Below are 14,920 nucleotides of genomic sequence, written 5' to 3' on the forward strand. Positions count from 1 at the left end.
ATGTGTCTGTGGCTTTGGTGAAACTCTGTGCTCTGCTGAAATGTGCTGGGATATGCTCATTGCTCCGGTGTGTGCGCCAGCAGGCAGTGCTGGGAGGCTGCATGGGAAGCCTGCTTGGGAAATCTGAAAGAGAGCTAAAATCTCAGCTCGGGTATACCCCAGCTCTGGCTGAGCCAGCACCCTCGGAAGAGCAGCCAGGAGCTCTGGGGCAGATCTTTAATAAAACATCCCCTTTAGTCTTGTGATAGAACAAACCCTTCTCCATATCCTGCCTGCCCTGGCTGAAAAGTACTTGGCCCTATTGGCCAGTAAGAGCAGGGTGGCAAAGCTATGTATGATGGGCCATCATACCGTCGTTCCCAGCTCAGCTCTGGTTTCAGGAAATTGTCCTTATATCAGCATCCAATGCAATAAAATTGCTTTATTTGGGCAATCTGAGGCATATTGTCCACCAGCGATGGTTTTAATGGAAACTTAATTCCTTCTTCCAGCAGTAGACCTGCAATTAAGTTACAGAAAGCACATGATTGATGCTTTGAAATGGGTGAAGGAATCTGTTTCTTCAGGGTTATGTTCTCCTTCACCATGTGGGATGGAGCATTTTGGATTGCAAATCTCACAGGCTGTGCAATTTAGATTTACATACAGGGAGGCTGGAGTCGTGTTGGGACATCGCATACCAGGTTTTATGGCAGAATACTTTGTATAGCATCCATCAGATTTTGCATCAAGAATTCGGAAAAGGGAAATTTATCACTGTGTTGTCCAGAGTGTTCTTTGGGGAGAAATTCACTTTGCTGGTGGGGGAAGGATTCTTGTTTTCGCCTGGTTTTGCCTGTGCTTGCTGAACAGTCTGGTGCTGTGGCGGAGCTGGGTTTAGAGAACAAGATCTGCTACATCTGCTCTCACAAAACAATGGCTAAAGATGCAACTTAACAAATTCAGCTAATGGAATCGGGCTCCTTCAGCCCTTAGATGGAGATCTGAGTATCTCTTTTTACTACACTGCTATTTTGGTTTAACCTCTAGAGATGATGTCTGTTCTTGGAAGAGACGGATAAAGAGACTCTTAATAGGGCTAAATGCGTTTTTCTCACCTCCGTTGATGAAAGAAATGAGCTAATGTCCTGGTGACAGGAAGACATCTTTGGGGGAAGATGGGGAGGGGGGAAGAGGAAGACAAACCTGAAATCTTAAATGGCTTTTGATTGCCATGAAGTACTCAAGCAGACAATTGCTGGGATTACTACATTGACAAAGCATCCTGGTGAGCTGAATCGCTGGCACAGCCAGTGAAATGGGAAGCTGCTAGCAAGGCATTCCCGGGGTGGCAGCGTGTGCAGAGCCTTGATACCACGCTGAAAGGAATTAGGGATTCAGAGGCTGAATACCTCCAAATTGCTGTGGCTCAAAGGCCATTTACAGACACAGCTAAAAGGGACCGGAGCGGAAAGCATTTGCTGATCCTGGCTGCTGTGAATCCAGATAGGGTCTAACAAGAGGGGAAGCAATCCACTTCCTGAACATCAATCATGAGCGAAATGACCACTGCAAGGCAAAGCAGGCCCGCTGGATTTTCGGGAGCCGCCGGCTCTTTGTAACAGTCCTGCTTTTGTAGTCTGGGAGGCAGAGAATAAGCTTTAGATCCACAGGTTTTCGGAGGGCAGGTTTGCAGCCTCAGCAGTGATTGCATCTGACAGCCAGGTTAGCAGAGCTCCCATTCCAGGAGGCCGGTGAAGTGCAGCAGCAGGAGCCACGGTGTCACTCGGAAGGACAAGAGATGGTCAGGAAAAGAGCTGGGCAGGAAGGAGTTAAAGGGATGGCTGGGGTTCAGGGAAAGTGCAACAATATGTGCTAATGGTTTTGCAGTTGAGGGGAGTTGTCCTAAAAGAGCTGCAGGAAGGAGAGGATGGGAATAAGCAGTCTCCCAGAAGATTTAAGTCTGCTGTCTCAGGAACAGAAATATCAGGCAGTTAACCCATTTTTTTTTTTCCGTTTGCGTAGCAACTAGATTTCCTGGGAAACGTGGCAGGAGAGTGGTGTGAATGCAGTTAATGGCGAGATGTCAGCGGCTGGCCTTTGGCAGCATCTCTGCAGGAGCACAGCCGCAGCACTTCTGGGTTTGGGATGGTCCCCACGGCACCGTCAAGTGCCACGAGGACCATGAGTGATGCCCGGGGCTGGTGCTGAGCCATCCCTGCCCGGTGGCAGAAGGATGCCCTTCGGTGGCTCCATTTCCACGTGGTGGTGGTGGCTTACAGGAAGCTGGAATACAAATACCTGAGTGCTCGGAAGAGCTTAAGTGAAAGGCAGCCAGAAGGATTTGGGTGCCGGGGGGGGGGGGGTGGGTGGGTGGGTGGGATTTGGGTTATCTGTCTAAGCCTGCACTTACACATTGTACATGCATTGCTCCCAAATTCAGATCTGCATCTGTCGGGTGGTTTGGCCCGTTTGGTCGCTGGTGAGGGGATGTGATGGATTGTGGAGCTCCTGCCTCTTGGGAGGGGGCCCTGTGAAGTGACTTTGAGTGTTGTGCCAGCTCAGTACGTGTTTTACTCCATGTGTGAATCATACCACAGTACTGAAGCAGTGAGAACTCAGTGTCCTGCTCAGGTACCCTCCACCAGAAACATCATGTACTTGGCATTTCTGGCCAGTAACCTAAAATCTGTGAGGATGTTTAAGGAACTGTATGAAAGAAACACATAGAGCAACTGTCATTGATACAGGGGGCAGGGGGTAAGTAAAACAAAGTCATCTACGCCCCCCAAAATAACCATATGGCCCAAAACTCTGAGATACTTGGGCTCTGATCTTAGCCTGGCCCACTAACTGTGTGCCTGTGGGTGGTGGATCCATTTCTGTCCCTGTGTCCACAAGGAAGGTGGATATGCATGGACAGAAAACTAGCATCACTTAAAATTGGAGGAGTTTAGCTGAAAGGACTCAAAGAGCTGTGGAAGCTGCTTGGGTTCTCTGTTAAAGCAATCCTGCAGAAACCTGAAAGGAACTTTTCCTCAAAATTCGAATTCTGTAAAGCAGATCTTAGTGACAGAGATCTGGAAATTTAAAAAACCAGCTTGTTTTTGGTGACCTCCCATGTGTTATCTACAATACCACGTGCAGCAGCATCCTGCTGGTTTCCAAGCTCAGTTCTCCTGCTTGAGCTGTGGTTCATTGCTTCCCCTGTAGCAAATGTTGTTGGAAGAATGGGGCCTTGAAGAACAGTGATGCCAAACTAGCCCTAATTCAACATGGAATTTAGCTGCATTCAAGACATCAGTCTTTCATGTCTGTTGTCTTGCTGAGTTCTTCACAAATTATGATTTTCTTCAGCATAATTATACAAGATGACTGTTTCTCAAAACTTTAAATGATTTTTCTGATCTCCTCTGAGGGAAGCTTCCTGAGCTGCCAACAAAAACCAAATACATTTTTTTGTCAGTCTTCAGCCTGAGTCTCTACAAAGGGAGCACTGTCTGCATAACACCACTGACTGTGCTTCTGCCGAGTCTGCAGAGCTGATAAGCAAGATAATGCAAATAAATAATAAATACTGGAAACTGGAGAGAAAACATCCCAGATCTGTGCTGCTCCTGCTGCAAGTTGTGCTTTTAAGCTTCTTTTTAAATGAAGAAATAACTTCTGACAACATTTCAAGACTACAATTGTGGTCACTTTTTAGAAAATCCTGGGGTTTTTTAGCGCTCTTGGTGTGCACAAGGTTTTCTGTATTTCATTAATTCCTGGGAGCCAGCTAAAAAGATAAAATCTTTTCACCCAGTTTCCTCATGACTTGCTTAGCCTAGGGTACACGTAGGATATCCAGTGTGCAAAACTGGGTGAAGGAGTGATGGTAAAACTGATTTGGTAGCCACCAGTACTGGAGCATCACTGGACTCCTGTCCTCTGCTTAGGAGGAACCATTACTCATTTAGTTTGTGTTTGTTTAATTTTCACTTTGATGTCCTTGTCAACACAGCCTTCTGGTTTGTGGAGTTGTGTGCCCTGTGCACTGAGAGAAACCAGGTCACCCAGCATTGTGCAGGTTTTTTACCTCCTGGGGAGGGTAATAGAGAGCCTTGCTGTCCTGATTCATGCACATCCTCCTGCTTAAGCAGCAGATTCAGATTACACGGGGGAGATAAGGTTGGGATCTGTCAGGGTTTTTAAATGACCAGTTCAAGGCAGTATCAGTTGTATTCTCAAGCTGATATTTCTCTGTGGACAGAGTTGAAATGGCTTTGACTGAAGCTCTTGGTGACCGATCACTGCAGCCCAGGTGGTCTCTGCAGGTGCAGCTACAGGAGTCTAGTGGCAGGAATGTTGTGTCCATGTGTCCTTTAAGCAGCTCAGGGTGACAGGGTGGTGGGGAAGAAGGAGGGTGTCAAATTTCAATAAAAATATTTTTCTGGTTTTTTTGTTATCAAACATACAATTCTTTTGTAGCTACGACCTGCAGGACTTATACTGGAGGAACCTTGACCAGGAAAGTGATGTCAGCTGGTGGAAGGGGGTGTTGGTGGGGCCACAGAGGTGGGGAGGTGTTGAGACAAGAGCTCTGTGCTCAGGAGCTGAAGGGTCAGGTTGCTGCCCATAACCTGAGAGCAGACAAGGTAAATGACAGTGGAGGTGGGAGGACTGGCAAGAAATGTAGGTTTGACATACTAAACTACAGAATTGCTGGAGATGGAACCAGGTCTGATTATTTGCAACATTGGATAAAAAAGTTAAAAGCAGCTTTGATCAGAATTCATAACTGCATTTATCAGTCCTTAGTTCTGCTGATAACTGGGGCCAGAAAAACCTACTTAGAGTTCATCTCACCCTCTGTGGTTTGGCTTCTTTGAGTGCAACACCATGTTTCGTGAGCAAACAGTTGTCCCTGTATTCTGTCCCCAGAAAGGGCTACAGGGAGCTGTGGCTTCGACGTGAGGAGCAGCCCGTGGTGACTCCATTGTCTCAGCCTGTGCCTGAGCTGTGCTCTGTTGGCACAGACACTTGGGCTGTTTGTCCATGTGGGAGGGTTTCATCCCTCTGGGTTCAAACAAAGCCACGGTCACAAATAACACGTTGAGCTGTCTCATCCTAGGAATTGTGTTGTTGCAGGAGGTGAACAAAGGCTCAGTCAAGCTGTGCTCGTTCACGGTTGATGTGGTTGACATGAGATCCCAAGGCTGGTGTGACATCGTGGTGCTCGCACAGGTCCTTGGGATGTGGATGTTGTTAGGGCACGGTGTTTCTGTCCCCATTCCTGCCCATGTGCAGGAATGTCTCTGTTTTACCCCTGGTCTAATGTGAAACCTAAATGTGGCTCATATGGAAAGTGGGCTCAAACTGGCTTTGGGATGAGGGGTTTAGTGCAATAAGGAGACTGGGAATCAAGCGTGCCAGGGTTTATGGATGTGCATGCATTTTGTTCCCTTCCTGTTGAATGGGAGCTCTTCTCTTGACAGTAATTAGTGGTTCTTGAGGTGAGGGCACCTATTTGGAGAGCAGGGAGTAATTTTAAACTGGAAATCAACAGAAGGGCTTGATGACTTCCAGAAAGGAGCTAAAGCTTGGAGTGATAGAAGACATCCTGTAGTGCCCAGAGATCATAGTCATGATAAAGGCAGATCTTGCAGGGTATGAAGAGCAAGTCTGAAAATACACTGTTTGCTTTTGAACAGAAATTTCCAAAAGACTTTAGGTTATAAGTTCAAGCTGGTGGTTGTCTGCAGAGTGTCCTGGGTCCACCCAAAGTTGTGTCTCAGTGGATGAGATGAGCTGCATTTGTCAGTAATTCCTTCTGTCCTTTCTTTCTGTGACACTAAAATTTAAATGCATCTTAAGTGAAGAAAAGTCTTTTAAGCTTAGACTGGGAGTTGATATGGGAGGAGCTGTGGATGATTTGTATGTGGAATGTGGGTGTCAGAAAATAAACAGCAGAACTTCCTTAAGAGTTAGTGAAAGTTCAGGATGTGACTGTGTCTCCTTTTGAAATGGGCAGTTCTCAGTGCTTTACCAGGATGTGATTTATAACCAGCAGTACTGTGCATTAATTGCTTCACTGGTGATTAAAGGCCTCATCACCTCTGCTGTGAAGTCAGTGGGAATGTTTCCATTTGCTGTACTCTGTGCTCTTCTGGGAAGCTCAGATCTAAACTTTTGCTATGTAACACTACCCATAGCAGTAAGAAATCCAGGAGACAAAGCTTTTAAAGTAATTGGGTGATATTCTTTACACACAGTGGAATTAGTGAGAAACTGTTAAGGTGTCAAAGTTGATGTTTAGGTAATCTCATTAAATACCTCTGCATTTTCTGATGGAACTTAAGGAATATTTCTCCTGAAGTATTTTTACATTTCAGGCTTTATATGATAGCTAATTCTGGAGATCTCAAATTTCAGATGGTCTGTGCTGCCCAAAATCTGCTCAGGTATTGGCAAGAAGCCTGTGCTGAGAGGCATCTGGTCAGAGTGACAGTGATGCATTGAGGGAATACTGTGTCCTTTACCTTGAGAGTCTTTTCACATCAGCTTTAGGTTGTATTCTGAGTATAGTCACCAAACAGAATTATGGATTGTTCTCCCTGTATATAAAAAGGGACAAAACCTCTTGGTTTACCAACTAAAGTAGTTTTCTGTGAGTTTCTGTGAGGGGTATGTGATCTCTTATCTCAGATAGAATCTCAGAAAATGGTACTGCAAGCTTAAAATTAATAATTTTTGAGGGCAAGGCTGTAGCAGTTACGTGACTGAAAATCCTCCCTGGAGGAGGCTGTGCTCTGCCTTGAGGAATCATCCTGCAGCTCTTCCTGCTATCAGTGACCCAGTTTGCCCACGCAGATGGGTTGGATTTGTCAGAGAGGAGCACGGATGGTGCGGAGCAGATGTTGCTGCTGTGCACAGGAAAGTCTCCTCTTCTATTCTGGTTTCTCTCCACTAGAACCTGGAATGAAATGTCTGGAAAGCTGCTGGAGGTGCAGGTGTTGGGTAGCACCATGTTACTGTGGGAATTAGGAGCTTTACAGGCATCTCTTAGAACTTTGCTGGTATGGACAAAGCCACTTGAGGTTACTTCTGCTCTATGCTCTGTGCTTTGCTTCTCCACACACCATCTGGAGAAGTTGCTCTTTGGTTGGTTTCCCAAGGGATGCCATTTCCTTAAAAGTTCATGTGAATTTACTCTCTGGAAGTCTGTGTTTCTGAGTGTACATTTGAGCTTTTGGAGAGGCTTAGAGGGAGTGGAAGGTGGCTATGATGCTGAATAACTTACAGGGAAGCTGTGACAGAAGTAAATTCAGTTGTATGTCAATTGTTGGCCCGTATTGGCTCCCATCTGTGTTTTGTGATCAATAACTGTTAGTGCAAAACTGAGTGTGCTTGAGGAATCCTGCTTCCCACTAGTGAAATTAATAATTTCACAGAAATTGTTTTTCTAACACATGGAGGTGCAAAAATGGTATTCAGCCTCTTGTCATATCAGAATTTTGTGTATATTGTACCAATTGCTGTGTGTGCCATGTGAGTGCCCTCATTTGCATGGTAAAAAATGACCTTTAAAGATGTTCAAAAAAGAAAATTTGTAAAGCAGATGAGCCACAGTCTGTGGCAGCACTCTCTGCCTGCCCTGGTTTGCATATTTAATTATTCCTTCTTGTCTTTTCCAATCTAGAACGTGGTCCAAAACCATTCCTGGCAAGGTCGAATTCTTCTCCAGCGAGGGTTCGGACACCTCTATCCCCATCCCCATCGTGCCACTTCCAGGTGTAGATGACTCCTACCCCCCCCAGAAGAAATCCTTCATGATGCTCAAATACATGCATGACCACTACTTGGACAAATACGAATGGTTTATGAGGGCTGACGACGACGTTTACATCAAAGGGGACAAACTGGAGAACTTCCTCAGGAGCCTGAACAGCAGCGAGCCCCTGTTCCTGGGCCAGACCGGCCTGGGCACCACGGAGGAGATGGGGAAGCTGGCGCTGGAGCCGGGGGAGAACTTCTGCATGGGGGGGCCAGGAGTGATCATGAGCAGGGAGGTGCTGCGGAGGATGGTGCCGCACATCGGCGAGTGCCTGCGGGAGATGTACACCACGCACGAGGACGTGGAGGTGGGACGCTGCGTGCGCAGGTTCGCGGGGGTGCAGTGCGTCTGGTCCTACGAGGTAAGGACGGGGCAGTGGGGAGGGGGCTTTTGGGGCAGGTAGAGGGGAGGGTGGCTGTTGTACGCAGCAGATCCCCTCAGCTCCCTCTGCAGCATCACCATCCGACTGCATGGTTTCTACGCTTTTTGTTTCCTGCGAGTGTCAGCCTTGGAAAGACCTATGAAAATTTGGAATTGCAGCAGGAAGGAGGGAAATGGAGGAACATTCGTTATTCATCACAGATAGTTTTATTTAGATAGAAAGAGAATAAGCTGAAATCAAAATGGCCTCGAGTGCCTGCAGTCCTGACTGTCCAAGCCTCTTTTATCTTCTTTAGCCAAGCTCATCGTGGTGTCAGCATGGAGAGTGGATGATACAATTACCGTGTTTCTTACTGCAGTTGAAATGTGTGAGGCTGACAGATGTTTGCCCTGACAGAGACAGTTTTTCCCCAAACTGGAGATGTCTCATGGTGGCTGGCACTGTAACCCTGCATGCTGAGCTCCCTCCTGGCAGCCCAAATCTGTTGCTGCTCTGGGCACTCATTGGCAGCCCCATCCTGCAGGCGCCTGCTCAGCAGGTCCTTGACGTCAGCAGAGACAAACCACAACTCTTACCAAAACTCATGGTCTGCCCACACTGATGTGCCTGCAAATTTGGCATTTTGGGGGATAAAAAATTAGAGAGCCTGCTTGTGGCAGTTTGCTCCTGCTGTTTGTTGGGAGCTGGCAGCTCCTCCCCAGGGGTGACAAGGGCTTCTCCTGCCTAGGTGTGCTACGCTCCTTGAATTGAGTCCTGGGTGTTTACAGACTGCCTGGTTGAAAGCAGCTGCTGGGCTTGAGCTGCACTTTCACCAGGGTAAATGCTGATGGGTCTGCCTTAGAAATACGGGAGAAGTTGAAAGCAGAAGAGAGGCTGAACAGTTTGTCTCTGTGCACAAACATTTACGACCTGACGCAACTACGGCTTTGTCCTTTTATGAGATGTGGTGAAGGGGGGCTGTTCTGCCCCTGTGACAGGAACTGTGGTCACAGTGACAGTGGGGTCACAGACAGTGGCAGATACTGCTGCTGAGCCACTCTTTCACTGGCAAAGACTTGGGTTTAACTTTTGGCACTGAGTTTCTGCCCCCAAAAGCTGTTGCTTTGTTTCAGTTCACAGTTCAGTGACAGGGAAGCTTCTGAGGAAGGGGAAGGAGGTTTCCAGCTGCAGTTATTAATTAATATCCTTTGTGCCTGGAGACTTTCTGGGCTAACAGTGTCTCTCCACATTCCCTGCTTTCAGACCTGGAACTAGTTTATGTTTTGCCAGCATTGTGGTTTAGCCATTCGTAAAGAGTCAGTAACTTTTTCCACAGTTTTTAGCAGCATAAAATTTTTACTATAGACATTCAGAGTTGAAATAACTTCTGCTGTGAATGCCTGTACCATCTGGCATTTGATAAGTTACTGAAGGTCAGCATTTTGGTCCTATTGAAACTGTCAAAGAGCTCCTACATTCAATATAACTAAATATTGGATTGAAATAACCAATCATAGCCCACAACTGTGCTGGGAATGCTGTCTGACAGAAATAGATGGGACTTTCTCATAATCACTTTTGTTTGATGAGCTTCTATTATTAGCCTTAATGCTAGATTCTCCTAAGTGCTATGAATTGCTTAAAATTGGTTTGTGTGAAGTGAATAAACTGTTGGGTGTTCAGAAGTAACCCGTGAGTGTGGGATGTTAAGGCTCAGCTGTTGGGGAGAGTAGGAAACATTTCAACGACAAAAGCACACAGCTTCTGCAAGAAGCAGGTCTCACTTAGTTGTGGCTTTTCAATTTAAATACCTGTCATCTTTTTTTATCTGGTCCTCTTGTTGCCCAGATGAAATGTGCCTGGTATTTTATTTCAGATAAAGCAATAGCTGTGTGAAAAAAACACAGCTGTTGGAACAGCTGTGTTAGAAATGCTTGGTGTAAAAGTGACATTTTCCATGTCTTGTACATTCATGAACATCAAGTAACAGGCCACTGTAAGTGAATTGCAAAATGTTGTGTTTCACTGAGCTTCTGACGGAGCAAAAAGTTTATCTGTGCCTGCTCTGCTGGGGCACAGCCACCACATCCTTCACAATTCCCGTCGGAAGAAAAGCTGTGACAGCACAAGGCTCAGCAGACAGAGCAGTGCTGGCCTCAGAAATCCCAAACCTCAGACTTCTCCTTTGCAGCCTGCACTTCCTATTCTGAAGAGGCTGGAGTGGCAGCACGAGGGAGGAGTTCAGGTCTCTGCAGTGACCCCCAGCTCGCTGGGTTTCGTTCTTAGCATCTCGGGTGTGGAGTGCCCTGCTGGTCCTCACCGCGGGTGGCTTTTCCCTGCACTGTTCTCACAGTGGGCTCCCTGCCCAGAATCGTTTTACTCATCTCCATGACTGTCACTGCCCCCTTTCTGTGATTTTAGGATCCCACAATGTCTTTACTGTGCTGCTCATCTTCCCTGGCCCTGGCTCTGGTGGTGTGCCGGAATGCATCACCAGCCCAGCTCTGTGTGGCGTTTCTGCTCCCAGCAGTTTGTCTCAAAGCCCCTTTTTCCCCCCTTCCTGTGTTTGTGTCACTCCTCTTCTCTCTGCAGTGCCTCTCAGACCACTTTGTTAGAGTGGCATCAGTTATTGCCCGTTTCAAGACTTGGGAGGATTTGTTCACACTCTTCCTGCCGTCAGGAGCTTTCCAGCAGACACAGTAGAGGAATTGACACCGCCAATTTTTTGGACTTCCTGTGTCATCTCAGCCCAGAAAAACAGCAGCAGCAGCAACGTGTGCAAGGTTGAGGACAATTGCAGCTTTCTGGGCTCTGGGCAGCTCTGACCCACCCAGGCTGCTGCTTTGGGAGCAGTTTGCAGCCCACAAGGGATTTTAAGCTCTTTTGACCAGACTCAGAGCTGTTATATGACACAGGTTGAGTGAGTCACAGATGAGACATGGCTGTTAAATGTAAGTTCTTTAGGGCAAGGATTATCATCATCGTAAAAATGAAACCCAGACTGTCGCTGCTGTTTGGCAAATAGCTGTAAAACTCAGCACTCTATAGGGTGGAGCAGCCAAAGCCAGAGAGTTGATGCAGCAAATGATAGGAAAACAGTCACAAAAAGAATGGAGCTGTGAAATGTCTGAAGCTTCCAGAAGGGAGCTTGAGAGGTCATGAAGAAATATAGAGTGTGGTCCTTTTTCTTGAAGAGAACTAAAGGCTTGGAGTAAACTTCCTCAGAAATGGTTCTGCATTTCTAGTGAATACTGGTACTTTAGGCACATTGCTGAGTGTTATTCTCAGGAAAAGATTGCCTACTTAAGTCTCCTTCCTTCTCCTCTTTCCTCCCACCAGTAGTTCTTCCAGTCCATCTCATGTGGATCATAGGGACATGGAAGTTTTGTTTTCCCCTGCATTGCCATGTGGTGCCATGCAGGGTCTTGGATTTCAGCCTGAGAACATGTTCTGGTTTTCATGACAAGCTCTTTCATTTGTGATTTAAACCATCCCAAATGTATTGTTGAGCTCAGTTTTGTGTCTGATATTTCCTTTAAATGCACCTGAATTACAAAGTCACTGCCGTGTAGCTTGATGTTGTTTCAGCCTTGTTTTGCAGCTGTTGCTGAGTATTGTTCTAATTTGTGGTTAGCAGCTTCACAATTTTATTACAGGCTCTTTGTAGCTGCTAGAAGTCAAGGTAGTGCTGATATATCTCATTAATTTCTTTTGTTTTAAAACCCTTCTGACACATGCTGCTTTCAGGTGATCCCAGCTCCTTCCTCTGTGTCCTACAGTGCAATAGTGGATAGTGGATCCTACAGTGGATCCAGTGGAGCATCTTCTCCTACCTCTGGCAGGTACAAATAACCAATTTTGTCTGTTTTATCTCCTGTTCTGATTGAGGTTGTGGGAGAAATTAGGTGAGATGCAGCAAGTGTATCTGTGTGGAGAAAGCAGTGCATTCCTCCAAACTGCAACATGTACTCTAAAATGTCCTGAAAGGAGACAGGGTTTTTTACAATATGGTAAAGAAGGTATGACAAGTGATCACACCAGGAAACATAAACAGCAAGGAAGAGCAGGTCCAACCTTTTGGGTGTTGGTGAGGGGAAAAAGTAGAACAATGGTGACCAGGGATAGCAGGGGGCTTTGGGAGAAGGGGGGTTTGAGTTAACATTTTGTGTGGTCTTACATCTGGAGTAATTGAAGATAATTGCTACTCTGAAATTCACTGAAGTTAAGAAAGCCCTTAAAGTGCTCATTATATCTGCCAAGTCGACTGGCAGTGCCAGAACATACCGTTTCTGGGATGGATGTTCCCAAGGGCAAAACTGAAGTTTATGCTTTTCTGTAAGACAGCTGGAAGTGAAAAAAAAAAAAAAATATATAGTCCTGCAGTGATTGATCAGATCTGAAAGACTGGAAAGAGGTGCTGCTGTTAATGGGTGACCTCCAGTTCCTTTGCTTTACCCTTCTCTCATTAACAACAAGGAGACTGATCCTGTTGTGGCTGGGTGGTGAGTGACACCCAGCACAGAGCGAGCTCTCGGAGCGGGGCAGGATGAGGTCTGTGAGGGTGCTCTGGAGCACCTCTGTTCTCTGCAGACACTGGGGGCAGTGGGGTTGGACTGTGGTGTTTGGTTGTTCTTGCTTCATGAACCTCTCCTTGGACTCCCAGCCAACAGATGAAAGATCTGACTTGTCTTTGTGGTAGGAGCTTCCAGCAGCAGCACTCCTGAAATAAGACATTATTGTATGTGTGTATTGTCCTGGCTTCAAAGCTTGGACATTTTCTGAAGTCAGAGCGTGGAAACTTGACAAACCCTGACAGCACAGACACCTTATCTTGCTGTGTGTGCAGCCCACTGCATCTCTTAATTTCTAGAAACCTGTGAAGTGAATTGTGTGTGAGAGAGGGAGGATACAAGCATGCCCAGAGTTTTAGAGTGGATGTTTATAAGCCATCTTTCCTCCAGCAGTAAATTTTATCTTTGGAACGCCTCAGAGATGTCTTTTTGGCTTCAGATTAAGATGTAAGTGGGTGGCCATGCATTCTGGGGAAGGATGGAGATTGAGCTCCCTGAAGGTAATAAGGAATGGCACTTTGTCAAAGGACAGACAGGTAAAACTGGAGAAGAGCATTATCTGGGCAGGGGAGGTGATGCATGGGGCTCAGGGTGAGACTGAAATACATGACTGATGTGACAGGGAGTCCATGACAACCGTGGGGGAGGCAGTGTGATGTGGTCACTGTGGTCTAATTTTAGTGTTTGCTGGGGAGGAGGGCAGAGAGGTCAAAGGAGAGAGTAAAGGCTGCAGACTGGGTCTGGGGAACCGAGGTGTGGGTTAGGAGGATTTGGAAGGTTTGGAATGGGAGACAGGTCTCAGGTCTGCAGCCAGGTCCTGAGCTGGCTCTTTCACTTCAGAAAATAACTGAGTGTTTGAGAACCAGATATTCCAAAGAGGGAGAACTTGACATTACTGACTGGTTTCTTGCTGACTTCTGGATGCAGGCTGGTCAAGGTTTATTCTGTGCTGTAGACATGAAGAAAAAGTGCTGTAACAGAACGTGAGTTTGGGTCCCACTCACTTTCTGCAGAACATCCTTTTCAGAGGGGAGGGCTGGGGGGTTCTTGCTGACACAGAGATGCCTTTCCAGGCTGTAGAGCCTGTTTGGGACTGACCTAGTTTTTGTGAGCACATGGTTAATCTGTCCTTAGTTAGCTGGATGACTTGACCTAATGCCTAAGCTGAGGGTTGCTGAAATGAGGACTTTGATGGTGTGTGCAGACTCTTAGGAAGCTTCAGCCATGAATCCAGCAAACAGAAGTACTGCTTTCCCCCATTACTGTTGTCTTGGAGTGCAGTGATTTTGTTATAGATTAGGGTCTGTGCAGCCTCTTGAGTTGAGGCAGACATCAGGATTAGTTGTTATCTTGAGGACAAGTTAGGAAAGGCTAATCCTTCATAGCATGACAGGACAAAGAACTCTAAGAAAATAGCTCATCATGCCAGTGTCTTAATTAAGGCACTCAGAAGAGAGCTGAGGATTTGACTTTGTTCTGTTGAACAGCAGTGGGGATAGGCAGAAGGAGGTGAGTCTGAGACTAGAGGCTTTCTATTGTGTATTTTTCTTTTGAACTGTTGGGAGATCTGTCCTGCTTTTGCAGGTAAAATCTTACTTTACAGCTTGCTGGAGCTGTGGGACTCTGGTGCTTGTGCTGTGATCAGAGCTGCCCTGCCTCTTGTAGGGGAGTCCCACCTGACTGGAGACCTTGGAAGGACACTGTTAAATTCTAAATCTAATCAATGTCAAACCCCTTTGTAGTCAGTTACCTCCTATGGGTCAATGATATCTGACCAAACATTGAGCTGGCAAGTTTCCCTTTCCATTTTCTTTCGTGCTTATTTCTGTGTATAAAAGATGAAGGTAGGGGGAATAAACCATTTCATGGATATCTCTGTATAAAACCAGGATCTCTGTAAGTGGCCTGTGTGACTAGACAGTGATAAAAATAGATTTAAAAATTGTCTTTCTTGACTGAAGGGGACATAAAATGCCAGCTGGGGTTCTCAGTGTGGAAGTTTTTAGCTGATCTCTATGAAGAAGGTAATTGTGGGAGGAGGGGGGGGCTAATGGTGTTAATTTGGAGAGAATATTTGCATTTCTCCCCTCAATCTCTTAAAGCTGAGTTCTGTGAGAAGCTTAAAGCACCAGCAGCAAGGAGGTGTCAGAGCCTGTGAGCATGGGAGAGAAAAGCCAGACTTGTTTGGTACTG

The 14,920-nt window shown here is 46.3% G+C and overlaps 1 protein-coding gene across 1 annotated transcript in view; it reads left to right on the plus strand.

The window, feature by feature from the left end:
- The window catches only part of CHSY1 (chondroitin sulfate synthase 1), a 75,108-nt gene that overhangs the window by 1,422 nt on the left and 58,766 nt on the right, over positions 1 to 14,920 (plus strand). The window contains exon 2 of the mRNA XM_050978583.1: positions 7,661 to 8,156. Within this exon, the coding sequence (XP_050834540.1) occupies positions 7,661 to 8,156 (496 nt within the window). The remainder of the gene's footprint in view (positions 1 to 7,660; positions 8,157 to 14,920) is intronic.

Source organism: Serinus canaria, chromosome 10 (assembly GCF_022539315.1).
Source record: "Serinus canaria isolate serCan28SL12 chromosome 10, serCan2020, whole genome shotgun sequence".
In the NCBI taxonomy this organism is placed as follows: Eukaryota; Metazoa; Chordata; class Aves; order Passeriformes; family Fringillidae; genus Serinus; species Serinus canaria.